This window comes from Lathyrus oleraceus, chromosome 5 (assembly GCF_024323335.1).
Source record: "Lathyrus oleraceus cultivar Zhongwan6 chromosome 5, CAAS_Psat_ZW6_1.0, whole genome shotgun sequence".
In the NCBI taxonomy this organism is placed as follows: domain Eukaryota; kingdom Viridiplantae; phylum Streptophyta; class Magnoliopsida; order Fabales; family Fabaceae; genus Lathyrus; species Lathyrus oleraceus.
The window spans coordinates 20,154,983-20,170,678 of NC_066583.1; the positions used below are offsets into that span (position 1 = coordinate 20,154,983).

At 35.9% G+C, this 15,696-nt stretch overlaps 3 protein-coding genes across 3 annotated transcripts; 2 read left to right on the plus strand and 1 right to left on the minus strand.

The window, feature by feature from the left end:
• Positions 1-2,420: 2,420 nt before the first annotated feature.
• On the plus strand, positions 2,421-4,675 carry LOC127087681 (uncharacterized). Its single transcript, NM_001426937.1, has 5 exons — positions 2,421-2,597; positions 2,676-2,796; positions 3,223-3,319; positions 3,554-3,640; positions 4,066-4,675. The coding sequence occupies exons 1-5, from the start codon at positions 2,543-2,545 to the stop codon at positions 4,195-4,197; spliced, it is 492 nt and encodes a 163-aa protein (NP_001413866.1). The 5' UTR covers positions 2,421-2,542; the 3' UTR covers positions 4,198-4,675.
• An 858-nt stretch (positions 4,676-5,533) lies between these two features.
• LOC127087680 (glyceraldehyde-3-phosphate dehydrogenase B, chloroplastic) lies at positions 5,534-8,365 on the plus strand. Its single transcript, NM_001426936.1, has 9 exons — positions 5,534-5,907; positions 6,015-6,128; positions 6,450-6,611; positions 6,708-6,875; positions 6,961-7,121; positions 7,214-7,275; positions 7,356-7,405; positions 7,486-7,892; positions 7,979-8,365. The coding sequence occupies exons 1-9, from the start codon at positions 5,809-5,811 to the stop codon at positions 8,109-8,111; spliced, it is 1,356 nt and encodes a 451-aa protein (NP_001413865.1). The 5' UTR covers positions 5,534-5,808; the 3' UTR covers positions 8,112-8,365.
• A 212-nt stretch (positions 8,366-8,577) lies between these two features.
• On the minus strand, positions 8,578-12,551 carry LOC127087679 (glutamate receptor 3.3). The gene is made up of 6 exons (XM_051028613.1): positions 11,874-12,551; positions 10,211-11,556; positions 9,829-10,106; positions 9,716-9,747; positions 9,218-9,624; positions 8,578-9,141 (listed from the first exon to the last, which is right to left on the minus strand). Exons 1-6 carry the CDS (start codon positions 12,148-12,150, stop codon positions 8,716-8,718), a joined length of 2,766 nt encoding a protein of 921 aa, XP_050884570.1. The 5' UTR covers positions 12,151-12,551; the 3' UTR covers positions 8,578-8,715.
• Between the last annotated feature and the right edge of the window lie 3,145 nt (positions 12,552-15,696).

The following is a 15,696-nucleotide window of genomic DNA, read 5'->3' on the forward strand; positions in this document are numbered from 1 at the left end:
TGAGTGTCCTAGATGGAATTTGCCCATCCTGCGTAACAGGATAAATGTCTATGGGCCCAATATTGAACTGGACAAGGATGACACGGTCTATGCCTTGTGTTCAATATAGACATAAGGGCAAAGGGGTAATTATACACATAATTATTATCACAGAAGGACTTGTCAGATCACATGACATTTTCGTGTCTTGGGTAGCAGTGATGTGTTGCTAGATACCGCTCAATGTTTATTATATTAAATACGTGATTTAATATAATTGCCAACGCCGCGAAAACCTATAGGGTCACACACAAAGGACAGATTGATGAGAGATAAAATAATTAAGGAATACTGTAATGTACAGTTACCTTAAGTGAATTATAGAACATCGTAAGGTACGGTGTACTTAAGGAGAATACGAAATATGGTAAGGTGCCAAACACTTAAGTGATTTTGGCATATTATGAGATATGGGTCAGATACACTTGAGTGGGTTTTTTAGCTTGCAACCCACACAAGTGGTTCTATAAATAGAACCTTTGTGTAGAAGCATTGTCACTCTTGCCTGCAATTTCGTTTCTCTCTCTCTCACTCAAAGTCTTCATTCGTAACAGCTAGCACTGAGATTGAAGGAATCCGTTCGTGTGGACTGAGTAGAGACGTTGTCATCGTTCAACGTTCGTGATCGCCACAAGAGGTAACGATTCTATCACTGATCATGCCCATTCGTAAGGATCACTAAATGGAGAAAATTTTAAATTCCGCTGCGCCTTGGATGACAATTCTCCTTCACGAAGATGTATAGGTGATCTAGCACCTCCTTTTCGAAAGTAGTCAACGGAAGTTGGACACCCAACTTCTTGAAGAAGCAATTGTAAAAAGGGATAAAACACCCTTTGAACTTATCACACCCCATTTTGTCTTCAAGGATCGTAGAAATTGCCCAATCTGAAGGCGATCTCACTTCAAAGGTAACTACCATCTCATCAACTTTAGAGGAATACTTGGAAGGTGTTTCCAAATATTTTGGGGCTACCTAGAAATATTCCTCTACGATTGTCACTGCCATCAAAATAATCAAATTTGATATCTGTAGTACAGAAATCAAATGTGTTAACAACAACAGACCTCCGAGAAAAAGGGTTGGACCCACAAATGATGAGACATCAATGTACCATTAAAAGGGAAGAGAAAAACAATGAAAGATTTAAAGTTGGAGCAAGAGAGTAGTTCACAAAGGACCAGAAAGAATAAATAGTCGAAAAGCGGAAGAAGGGTGAAAAGGACCTCTAAAGGCAAAAGCCATTTTTATAAAGGAAACAATCAAAAATCAATGATCCAGATCAAAGACAAAGTACACATCCAAGGGTTATGAATACATCGCCCAATCAAGCAGCATGAAGAATAAAAGATACTAAGTATCCTAAATAGGGAAATCATTCCCTAACTTGCATACCTAGGGTAAGAACACATTTCATGTTTCTGTCCCTCGTTACTTTTTCAACTGACCCAGAGCGTTTCATTTCTAGCTAGCATTAGATAACATCTACGAAGGCCAACCAAAATCACTAAAGGCTTCCCCGACTTTTCTCAATGCCCAACAAAGCCTTTGGGCAACTGTTCTGAGTCGGCTAAATGTCTAAATGGTGGAGGTCCGCTTTAACTCAAATCCACTCCTCTTGACCCAAAGTATAAAAGTCATTTCACATGGAAAGCAAGGTACATTCTTTGGACTTCACTTTTTACTACACTCATCTTGAATTATGGACTAACTTGGACGTTAGAATGTCAACCCTGCAAGTCCATCTCACGCCGTCGTGTCAGAGATTAACACCACCAATTTAGGCCACATCTAATTATGGTTCCTAAACATAATATATATATATATATATATATATATATATATATATATATATATATATATATATATATATATATATATATATATATATATATATATATATATATATATATATATATATATATATATATATATATATATATATATATATATATATATATATATATATATATATATATATATATATATAATTTTTATAAAAAGTTATTTAAATTTTTTTAAAATTTTAATATTAAAAAATTAATACCAAAATGAAAAAATATCTAAAATAATATCTTACAAAAATTTATTTAAAGAATTATTTCACTTAATTTTTCTTTAAAAAATTGTTTGTAAAAAGAATATTTAATATCATACAAATTACTGCAAAACAAATGTCATGAAACGAACTTTACCAACATGAAATAAAGAAAAAAAGGGCTATTTAATTTAATATAGTTATAATTTAGGTAAATTAATGATTTGTAATTAGAAAAAGAGGCGAATATTGGGTTAATTAATTAATATTAGAAGAAAAAAAAACGGTGTGGTTGGTAGTAGTATATCCGATCTGGATATGTTAGAAGGAAAAAAAAAAACTAAGTTAAATTGATTGCACTAAAATTAGTTACATCTTCTTAGATATCATCGAACCATCCTTTCATTTCAACACTATTTCTTCTTCAACTAACCACAACAACAAATCTCATCTGATCTCTCACCATGGCTTCCGCCGCCGCAGCCGCCGTTTCAACCTCTTTCCTTCTAACCAATTCCGGTACTAATTTATTTCATATGTTTTCCCTTTCAATTTAGTTAGGTTTTCACACCATTTTCTAACTTATGATGCTACCAGTGTCCATAAACAAGATGGATCACTCTATTCTCAAGATCAAACCATCCACTTCCTCGCTTCGTCAACGCAGGTTGCACCTTTCTTCTACCAGAAAGCCTCTAATTGTTCAAGCTACATATAGGTATTCCTGCTATTTTGTTTTTGCACATTTTTTCTACTTCATTTGTATACATCACACTGCAGTTTCATTCTGACCTAAATTAATGCATATTTGATAATCAATGATATTTTAAGTATTGCTTTTTAAGAAAAACTATTTGACAAGTTTTTAAGAAAGATCTTCAAGTATACGATTTGGATAGAAACATGGTTCTGGATAGAATATTATGGCGAAAGTTGATCCATGTAGTGGGATAAACTATAGATAAATAGATTCCTTTCAACAGCCATCATAAAAAATAATGAGGAGCACACACAACTGATACAAGCAAGAAACAAAAAACACCAATTATTCTTGAAATTATAAAGTATTTTACTTTTGCTTACGAAAATTTGACTTATGAACAGATGTTATTAATTTGAACCACTACTTGTTTTGGAACTACAGTGATGGTGGAAGGGGCAACAATGCTAGCGTCTTTGTTGGCGGCTTTATCTTGGGAGGATTAATCGTTGGAACTCTTGGATGTGTGTATGCACCTCAGGTAGTATTTGTTATTGTAATATACCTTTACATGTTCAATAAGGTCAGGACTTTGAAGATATTTGTTCCCCTTAATGTAGTCATTTATTTGTTAATGCCTCTTACTCGAACAGTCAACAGAGTATGCAGCATAATCATAAGATCTTGACATTACATTATGTGCTGCAACTGCAAATCAGGATTTCACTTATTGCTTGAACATGAATATGTTATTTGCTCTTTTACTCTTTCATAGATCAGCAATGCTATAGCTGGAACTGACAGGAAGGAGTTAATGAAAAAACTGCCGAAGTTTATATATGATGAAGAAAAGGCTTTAGAGGTAAACGGTGCTTGTTATTGGTATAATCGTTCAGGTTTGTTTATCTGATAAATGGACGTAGCCATGATTGACTTGTTTGCTGTCGTCTCCTTTTGCTTGGAGGTGCAGCAACTGCTATTGGGTGCATCTGGTATTGAACTCACTTGAGTGAGGATTAGTTTTTAAAAATCTTATCAATTTTATCTTAGACATATTTTCCAAATCTTGATAATGATTTTTATGCTCAAATCAATTTCCTGGAAGCATCCAGAGCTTTCACCATCCATTCTGTCACAAAAGTTTACATGGAACCGGTCCTAATATTCAGAAAGGAATTGGTCATGGGAGGGCCTTATGTTTCACTTATTCTTCTTTCTTCAACCTGTTGATTTAAGTGCCGTATGTATACCTTTGATGGCTCACAATTTGCTTTGATTGATTTGCAGAAAACAAGGAAAGTATTGTCTAATAAGATTGAACAATTGAACTCTGCTATAGATGAAATTTCTTCCCAGCTTCGGTCAGGGGATAACCTAAATAGGGAAGCCGTGAACTCTGATGAAGTTGAAGCTGTCTAATGAGAGACTGTTGCTTTGCCAAAAATATCGTTGGTACAAAATCCATTTTGAACTTCTTGTAATATCTTTCCATTTCTTCATATGGTAATAACCTAAGTTGATGGCAGCCTCTACTTGGTGAATTTGTCATTTCGATTCGAGGTTTCTTGTGCCCTGTTTCTGTCTGTCCTTTTTAGCAAAAGAATATGGAAATAACTTAGTTAACCGTTTATGGTTTGTATCGTATTGATAATCAGTATTCAATTGCTTAGACAGGTGAACAATGTCATTTTGGATTCTCCATATTAGGATGTTGTCACTTTTACTACAAACATGGAATAGATGATAACTATGGAGTCATATATTATGATGTTTGTCCTATATTATATATGTTGCAAATAACCCTGTTCACTGTGCAGTCTTGCTGGAGTTAATTTGAACACAACAACACCTTTGAGATTTATTCCCTTATTCTTGTAATCTCCATCTTCCATTTATTGGCTATTTCAACATTATCCTCTTTTGGATCACAAAGTTAAAGTCTTTTTTCATGTGAGAATTGAGAAATGAGGTGGTTGAGTCATCTAAAGGAAATGCACAAGTTTCTGGAAATGATTTTGAGAGCATCTCCTTGCAATTGATAATAGTTTATGATATCTTCCATTAAATAAAATAAATACATCTAATGTTGCACCGGTTCCAAAGAGACACAAATGTATCATGAGTTTTCAAAAGCTTCAAAAATTAACTTCACAAATTCTTTTTGTGATGCACAAATTTCTTTCCGTGTATTTGGTTATGCGGTGAAGAAAATTCATTTTGAGTAAATTGATTGATTCTGTAACATAACATAAATTTGTGCTAAAAGTGAATCGATTGTGTAAAATTAATTTGTGATATTTCACTTATTTATCTTTAGTGGGTGAATTGATTTCTTAGTCTATTGGATAAAAAGAATGATATCAAGTGGATAAATATATGGATCAAATTCATAGTATATAGTATAATATGAGTATTTAAGTGAATATATGGATCAAATTTATAGTATATAGTATATAATATGAGAATTTAAGTGATAGTAAGTGGTTAGATAGAAAGACTAACTTGATAATTTAATAGAGATAAAAGATCTATTTAAAATATTTATATTTATTAAGTGATTTTCTTTACACATTAACCCAATTACATATCACTACAAAGGTATGTATGATTTAAAAAAAATAATAATATAGCATCATGACATAAGAGTAAAATATAATGTGTAAAAATATTTATCTAAGATTAAGTTAATAAACATTTTCACTTATATTACCAAGTTTTTAAAAATCAAATTAATATTATCCAACTAAATCATCATATTTTCCCTTCTTTCATACTGTTTTATGTGGCTATAAGTCTAATGATCAGAATCCATGGATGACCAAACATTATCTTATCTTATAGATATTCTTACAACATATTCACCACTCATTCCATTACTTCCCAGCAACCATTATTTTCTTTTTGTCAACCAACTTCATAAAAATCTCTAAAGAAACATATTAACCACTCATTCATCAACCATAATTTTCATTCTGAATATAAACACTCATCAAAGGACTTCTTTGTTTAAACTTTCTTGCAGCTATAGCTATGGCAACTCATGCTGCTTTAGCTTCTACAAGAATCCCAACAAACACAAGGTTTCCATCTAAGACCTCTCACTCTTTCCCATCTCAATGTGCCTCAAAGGTTTCACTCTCTCTCTATAATTCTCTCATTCAATTCATAGTTGATCTGTACTTATTTCATGTACTTAAGTAAAACTGCTTATACTTAACTTAACTTTGCTTCTGCAGAGACTTGAGGTAGGTGAATTCTCTGGACTAAAATCAAGTTCATGTATTTCCTATGTTCATAGTGCTAGAGATTCTTCTTTTTATGATGTTGTAGCTGCTCAACTCACTTCCAAGGTTAATTTCTACTCAAAACTTTTATATATTTCATTGGATCATGAGAGATTCTTTCCTTTCTTTTATCTGTCACATAAATCTATTGGCTGAAGATTGTTACTGACACCGAATGTGATGCTAAGACATTGACACTGATAATAATTTAAGAAAATGAAATAATCGCATGTAATCACATGTGTCAGTGTCAGAACACGTCTTTAATATGTATATGTGCTACATAGTCTAGCTCTTAATATCTTTAGCTGAATTATCATATCTGGTTACTGCATTGGAGGCGTTAAATAAGTTCAATTTGCTTATGATTTTTGAAACTATGATCAGGCAAATGGATCAACTGCTGTGAGGGGAGTGACTGTGGCTAAGTTGAAGGTAGCAATCAATGGTTTTGGACGCATCGGTAGAAATTTCCTTCGATGCTGGCACGGTCGAAAGGACTCGCCACTTGAAGTCATTGTTGTCAATGACAGTGGAGGTGTCAAGAATGTAAGTTTTCAAAAATGTCATTTCCCTTTCAATTGGATCGACTGCGTTTGTTTCGTTACTGCGGATTCATTAGTTTCTCTTGTTTCACATATTCAGGCTTCACATTTGTTGAAATATGATTCTATGCTTGGAACTTTTAAAGCAGAAGTGAAGATACTAAACAATGAGACTATTACAGTTGATGGTAAACCCATCAAGGTTGTCTCTAGCAGAGATCCTCTTAAGCTTCCTTGGGCCGAACTTGGAATTGACATTGTTATTGAGGTAAGTTATCGAGTCGGGTGAAAATTTGGCGACATTGTTTATTGATGACATGTCTTTTAAAATGAATGAATGCATTGTTGTTCAGGGAACAGGAGTGTTTGTGGACGGCCCTGGCGCGGGCAAACACATCCAAGCAGGTGCCAAGAAAGTTATCATCACTGCTCCTGCAAAGGGTGCTGATATTCCGACTTACGTTATCGGAGTGAACGAACAAGACTACGGCCATGAAGTAGCCGACATCATAAGGTAAGGCTTTAATGTTGAAGTTGTTGACTTTGTCGCGAATGTTGATATTGCGATAGTGTTGTGTTTTGATTGATTATTCATATAATGTACAGCAATGCTTCTTGCACCACAAACTGTCTTGCTCCCTTTGCTAAGGTCCTGGATGAAGAGTTCGGTAAGCAAAGATACTTACTTAAGCGCAACATTTGATTCATGGTTCAAAGCCGATTAATTAACTTTGGTCTATATTTTCAGGAATCGTTAAGGGAACCATGACAACCACACATTCCTACACCGGAGACCAGGTACATTATCAACTGTAACATGTTTGTTTGAATCGAAAACTCTATATGCCAAACGGAGTCTAAGAGATGTGTTTACGCAGAGGCTTTTGGATGCTTCACATAGGGACTTGAGAAGAGCTAGGGCTGCAGCACTGAACATTGTTCCCACCAGCACAGGAGCAGCCAAGGCTGTATCTCTAGTGCTGCCACAGCTCAAGGGAAAGCTCAACGGAATCGCCCTCCGTGTGCCTACGCCTAATGTTTCAGTTGTTGACCTTGTGGTGAATGTTGCGAAGAAGGGTATATCAGCTGAAGATGTCAATGCAGCATTCAGAAAGGCAGCTGAGGGACCACTGAAAGGTATATTGGATGTCTGTGATGTTCCGCTCGTGTCTGTTGACTTCCGCTGCTCCGATGTTTCTACAACTATTGACTCTTCCTTGACTATGGTCATGGGAGATGATATGGTTAAGGTGGTTGCTTGGTATGACAATGAATGGGGTTACAGGTTAGAAATAGAACATTCATGCATCTTTTTTATGTTCTTGTAACAAAGATCATGTTTTTAATAAGTTATAATGTTTGTAATTTCAGCCAAAGAGTGGTGGATTTGGCACATCTGGTAGCAAACAAATGGCCAGGCACCCCTAAAGTAGGGAGTGGAGATCCATTGGAGGACTTTTGCGAGACGAATCCGGCCGATGAGGAATGCAAAGTTTATGAATAGAGGAGAATCATTTTCTGACTTGATTATTACCTCTACCAGCAAGCCATTTGTTTTTTTCCTTTTGTTATCAACGTATGATGATTTCGTTCATATGAGAAAAAAGAACAAATTGTTCAGACAAACAAGTGTTATTTGATGTCTGAGGAATTGACTCTAAGTTTACATTTATCTGTGGCCAATAATGAGTTTTGGTGTAACAATGAGTCATAAGTATCATTATCATTATATATATTGATAATAATGCACTTCTGATATCTGATTTACAATTAATATTAAATTACAAACCAATCAATCTATATCCAAATCCAACAAAATGAATGAAATTACAACAACATCAACAAGAAATCACAATCATTAGGAAGCTCCCTTGACTTTCAATGGTGTTTGTATATAATGTAATGTAACACAAGTACTAACATGCTCTCTGAGATAACTTCCCATTGTTTGAGTCTCATAAATCAAGTAGTTCCTGAAAAGCTTGCAATATATATTGTTATAACTAGAATCATTTACAATGTTCTAAAATTTTGGATTTGTACAATAGCACAAAGGCAAAGATCAATAAACATTTAATGACATCAAATCATAAGTTGTTTGATTTGAACTATGCTGCTGTTACTCTTTGTATCCTCTTCGGTTGCCTTCCCAATTGATCCTCAGGCGACATTTCATCTCCGTTCCTCTTTCGTCTTTCACTCCTCGACGGACCTTTCTTCTCGTCAACGAGTGACAGAAATCTTTGAATTGGCCCAACATTAGACGCGGGTTCAGAAGGAGAAGAACGCCATAACAATAACATAATCTGCAAAAAGTATATAATGAGAGCAATAGCGCAAGCTATCCCACAAATGATGAAGAGACCCCAGAAGCTTTTGAGCTGAAGACGATCCGAATCAATTTCAGTATTGTCTAAACTACAAGTACTTCGCGTAATCCACTTATCATGAATCCGCTGCAGATCACCAGTTTCAGAAAGTTGTAGAATCGCAGTTGACAAATCCACCGCCAAAGGGGAGTCCCGAGGGAATGCCTACCATGATGACAAACAAAATGAATTTCGCGGTATAAAATTGAATATTCATCTAAAAGGTAGTTAAGATACTCACAAAACCCCAGCCACTCCTGGTGAACTCCTGACCAACAATCCTGAACGTGCATTGGGTCGATAAGAATATTTCGACGTATGGTCGTTCGTCTATAATAGCAGCAACACCTCCTTTACTAGGACCGAGCTGGAGCGCCTTAGCATATGCCTCCGGCGATCCAAGAGCAACAAGTCTAGATTTGGATATTCCAATATCTTCTGTCAAGTAACGTTCCGCATATGAACCAACTTGGAAACCTATAGGTTCATCACTAGCTTTTAAGCTATCTAAGCCGCTGATAGGTGAAGATAACTGCTGCACCGTGAGTATGGACGTTAAACTAGCAGTGTAGCTGGAATTAATGATCAAAACCACAAACAACCATATGAGTATCACGCCGCGGCCGAGAGTACTCATTGTGTTCTCTCCTGCAGAAGCAACGGAAAAAAAAACAGATGAAGTTGCTTCATTATGTCCATTCAAAGTTCAACTAACAAAATTAACCGGAGTATCACTTACGGTGGGAAAAAAAGAGCGTTGACAGGCTAAACCTGCATGCACGGTAAGAATAGATGAATCAGAAACACGGTCTTTGTTGATAACATAGCATATGAGATACTCAAATAACTGACCATAGTATGGTTATGAGTTGTTGTTTAGGTGAACCCCTGAACTCATCGTTGATCCTGTGTTCGAGAATCCATACAACTATTCCGACAAAAAAGAAGGAACACGCAGTCACTATCCACATAAGAGGAGTGAACGGCTGCAGAAAAGCCCAACCGCCGGAATTGATCTTCTTGAAAGGGGCAACCACAACAAGTCCGGATGCAGCATATGGCTGTGTAAAATCTAGAATCCTTGTTCGGTTTGTGACAATAGCAATGTCGCCAATAGCACCGTCAAAATACTGTACCACGTAAATGAAAGAATTAGCCAGTTGAGATAAAATAATGAAGCTAAAGAATATTTGTTATCATACATAGAAAATCAGGTTTCTCAGGAAGTACTTACACCAGTGGTTATTAAGTTGACGAATTCGGTGTAGCTTGGATTTTTTAGGCCATCTCCGAATGGCACAAACCGGTAAGGAACGGCGTACGGTAACAAGTTCACAGCAGCTACAAATACATCAATGCAGAACCCTTTAAACATGTCAGTTCCCTTCACCGGCGACACGAATTCACGATAACTGGCTCGGATAGGCACACCAATTCTCAATTGTTTCCCATTGCTGGGGAAAACCCACCCACGGGGCTTGCTTAATGTTTCTCCGGGCCATATCACTGAGTGAAGATGCTGGTTTGCACTTGATCTATTAGGTGGACTAGCATACAATGTCTCGGGAGATACAATCGACAGACCAGAATAGTTAGACCAGTATCCAATTCGACGAACACCATTTCCAACAACATTAACAATGTCATAGGCCGGACGAACAAGAGATTTATCTGAATCAAATTTCATTGGACCTGATAATCCAACAAAATCACTCCGCAGTATGTTTTCCAACAGAAGTGTTCCATTGTCAAATATGCTCATCGCATCAAGATTAAGACCGCCGCCCTTTCCCTTACCGTCATGCAAACTTGTGTAATTGGTCCACGAAATGACCCCACCCTGACTGAAAAATTTATCAATAGCTTGTGCAACGAGCCAAACAGAATCGTAAGCATGGAGGCCATAAGAATGTAACCCTAAGGAACCATGAGTTAACTTATTCCACCTCGAGAAAAACGCTTTCTTCCTATCAGTATCAGGCGTATGCTGGCGCAAAACAAGTGCACCCTGCAGAGTATCCATTTTCTCCAAAGGAAGCGAAACAGAATCAAGAACAGTGGAAAGCCAATCTGTGGCTATCCATACATAACCCTCCTGCATCATTCCAAGATAATGCGCCACTTTAAAGATCATAAATCCAGAATTCGAATGGGCATGGACAACTATAACTCGAGACTGCATTAGAGCCATATTCACAAGCACATTGGTAATTTCATTTCTATCAACATCAGCTCCAGATTTGATTCCCACCTTGTAGGAAATTCTACAACGCCTCGCTGCCAAGGCATCTTCTAACGCAGACACCCCGTTTCTTCCATAATCATCATCAACATAAATAGCAATGACTTCTTTCCATCCATAATAATCAATGATTTCAGCAACAGCAGTCATCTGATACGAATCACTGAGCGTTGTCCTGACAAAGAAAGGGAATTGAAGCGACGAGAGCGTAGGGTCTGTAGCTGCAAACGACAACATAGGAACACGAAGCTCGTTTGCAACATGGGATACTATGTGAGAAACTACAGAAGATTGTGGACCTAATATAGCAACTGCATCCGTCTCCATGAACCGCAGAGCTGCAATCAATACACAACACAATAGGTTCACAAATCTTTGGTCAATCATGATGCTACTGAATAACTAATTCAACACAACAAATCGTAAACCCTTAACACACCCTCTCACGCCCATGACCGGACATCTGGAGCATAGAAATAAATGGTAGATGGGCCGATAGTAGAAACCTATACCATGTGGTGGGCGTAATTCCACCCTACAAAACCGGCTTGTAGGATGACGATTGCCCCCACTTATAAGCAGGCTATCAAGCCATATTATCCGATGTGAGAATCTTGACATATATCAATTGAATTGAATGGAATTAGACAATTACCTTGAATCATGCCATCAAAACCACTGCAATTGGAAGATTTCATATGAAGAACAAGTTGAGTAGAGTGTAGAATGGAGGAATTGGAGTTGACATCTTGGACAGCTTGTTCCATGGCAAGTTTAGAAACTTTACCAATGGAGGAATCAAAGGTGAAGATAGCTCCAATGTTCACAATGGAGGGTATTGAAACTGTTGAATTTGAATAAACTCCACCCAAATAGGGTAGCATCAACACCAACACCACCAAGTGATGACAAAGAAACATAAACAAATTCATCTTAAAATTCTCAAATAAACAGGTCTAAGGTATATACATCCATGCAGCATGCATTAATTATGAGAAAATGGAAAACTTAAAGACACGCAACATCTAAGAAGTACCTTAACCTAGAGGTATAATATAGGGGAAAAAAAGGAAAAGGTTGTGTTGTAGTGTACTAAACATGACAGAAATGGAAAAAAAAAAACAAGCAAAACAAAACAAGGTGAGTGTGTTGTTTGTTGTATTGTACTCCTAGTATTATTGTTGTTATGTCGGTTGGTCTGAAAACTAGTAAAATAAATTGGTACTATTTAACTAGAAAAGAGTAAAACAAGTTTTTGTACTACCTGAGAAAGGGAATAGGAAAGGGAGTGGGGTTCACGTTCACTTGTTATGGCTACTAATTGCAATTATATTATGAGTACTTAGCCATCATCAATATCACCCAAATCTTATCCCTTTCACACACTTTGCATATGGGAAACACATGGCCATCTTTCAACTTTCATTACTTTTTTAATTCTTTTCATATTCATGATCTTTCATAGATCATAGTCTTAAATATTTAATACACCATTTAGTGGACTTGCACCATTTTTCTTTTGGATTTCATTATTTGTACTTTCTAAACAATTATTTTTAGTTCCTTTGTTTGAAAAAAATTTGTTGACTATTAGTTTAAATGGTGGCTTGCCTTCACCAACCATTATAGTTTAAAATCAAATCCATTCTCATAGAACATTTGTTAGAGCAACATTATAATTTTATATATTTTAATATAGCATCGCGAGTCTTCACCATAACTAATAGAAATAGATATAATTATATTACAATGATGATTTGTATGAATAGTTATCATTATATTACAATGATTTATGATTTGTGCGAATATACACCGTTATAATTTGGTATCATACTACTCGTTTTACAATCAGACCCAATTCACTGATGGTAGATACTACTCAATGGCAACAAACTCTCATTAGTTTGTGTGTAACGACGAAGATGATTTTTCACCAATTGACATCGACAACAGAGAAGGTCACGATAACGATCGGAAGAAGAAAAGTGATAATGAGGACTGTACACTTCATGCTAGTAATTTTGATAAGAGGAAGAGTCATCCTCAACTCAGGTGTCATTCACTTCAAAACAAATAAACAAATTGTCAAGTCTTCTCGAATTAATTTTTTAGTGCTCTATAGTATAAAAAGGTACATTTTTTAATGTCAGTCTCAATCATACATGAATAGTATATTCTGGTGCTACTGACCATATGATTGACAAATCTATATTTTTTTCTTCATATAGTCCCCGTGTTAATAATAACAAGACAAAATTCGCAGATGGCTCTTTTTCAGCAATTGCATGTAAGTACTCAATTCTCTTGTCTCCAAGTCTAACCCTTTCAGATATTTTTCATGTCCCAATTTTTTTTGTTGTATGATGTAAATCAGTAAGTTAGCTCAAGAGAAACTTTGTCAAACTAATTTTTTTGTACTCATTGTGTCTTTCAGGATTTGAACTCATGATTGACAATGCTAAGGAGAGTGGGGGACTTTATTGCTTCGACTTAGGAGATGCATATCTAGGAACTTTTAAACGAGTAAGTTCTACATTTAAAAATAATTTTGGATCTAATGTATGCAAATCGAAGAAGTTTCTGTACGGACTAAAGCAATCCCCTAGAGCTTGGTTTGAAAAGTTCACCCAAACCATGAAAACATAAGGTTATATTCAAGACTAAGTTGATCACACGTTATTCACAAAGTTCTCCCATTGTGAGAAATTTGTTAAACTAATAGTTTATGTCGATAATATTGTTTTTTTTTTACCGAAGATGATATATATGAGATGATTAGAGTAAAAGAGAAATTAGTTACTGTAGCGGTGTATTCGTCGCTATATGATTTATTGATTAAATCATAAGCAAAGCATACAATAAACATAGAGTCGCCACCGCACTTTTATTTATCCTAAGGACTGGCTAAAAAGCGAACAAAAACCTAAGAAGTTTTACACGTAGAAAACCAATAAAAAGATCAGAGAGTCTGGATAAGGGGTAAATTACGCAATGGGAAGGTGTTAGGCACCCATCACGTCCTAGGTACTCCTAGGGAGCCCTTTTCACACTTGTTGTACAAAGTTATTATTTGTTATGACATAAGTAATGTGCAAACATGATTGGGATGATGAGAAAAGAATGTACAAGTTAATTATTTTTGTGTTTGGATGGATAACCATTGCCTACGTACCTTTACAGGATCAAAACCTCGTAGTTCGGCTAAAAACTTCCAAAAGTTAGTGGATTCAATTTTAAAACACAAGCTCAAAGGTCTTACGTTACCCACGGGAGAAAACTCAACCTTAAGAAACAACAAGTCCACCATGTGAGAAAAGCTTCAACTTGCTAGAGAGGGGTTAACCCTATAATAAGCAAGGAAGACTTACAATTCAATCAACTAAGGACAAATAGGTGAGATTAATATCAACCAACTAGGGTAAATCAAACCTATAGCTAATGTATGAAAACTTAACAAACATGGACAAAGCCACAAAATCATTTGAATGGGTGAAGTTATTTGGATTATTTACAAAAAGGTCAAAGTATGATTAAAGTCAATTCAAAATGAAGTATTTACAAAAATGAAGTTTGGAAAATCATGGACTTAAGGTCCAAGTTTCTAATTTGGAAAGAGGTGAGAATGTTTGCACAACACTTATTTCAAGTTTTTAAAAGTATGTGTGAAAAGGTTTAGGACACAATGGGATGAATGGAATGGAAGAGTGAATGTAAAACTTCTTAGGAGGGTCCACCTCTTGAAATCATATATAAGATGATTCAAGTGGGTCCTTAGGAATAGGCTACAGATGAGCAATGAACATGGTAACAGATGAAAGTCAATAAAAGCGGATACTGGATGCCGCTCAATGGTCTTATACCTGTCTCCTAAAACAAACAAGGATATCAGAAGCCACTCTATGGTCTTACACTAATCTCCATCAGAATAAAACAAAAAAACAAAACAGGGAAGTCAACTGCCAATCTATCTGGACTTATGTTAACCTCCACAGTATGATCCTAGGAATACAAATGCCACATCACAGGGACTTACAATGAATCCTCACATACAACAACAATGCTCAAACAAAGAGCAAAGAAGATATGAGTGACCAATGAGGTCTTACACTCTATCTCTTCCATGTCATAGGAACAAAAGCCAATCAACATGGACTTACAATTGTCCTCAATGGGGAAACAACAATGTCACAAGGACAAAAGAAATGGTCATGCACTAATGGCAAACAAAGATGATAAATGCACAACGGCAATCAATGATAGTAAATGCACAATGGCAATCAAGTAATCATGTATAAATGAATCAAGTAATCAATCACATAAATTCAAGTAGCACACCCTATAACCATTCAATGAGGCTCAAGCAAAAGGGTAAGGCATTAAAGCCAACTGTAAGAGGTAAGTGTCGCTCTTAACCTTGCCATTGAGGGGCTAAGGTGAAGCAGATGAAAGGATATGAGGGGTGTGCCTCATTGCTTCTA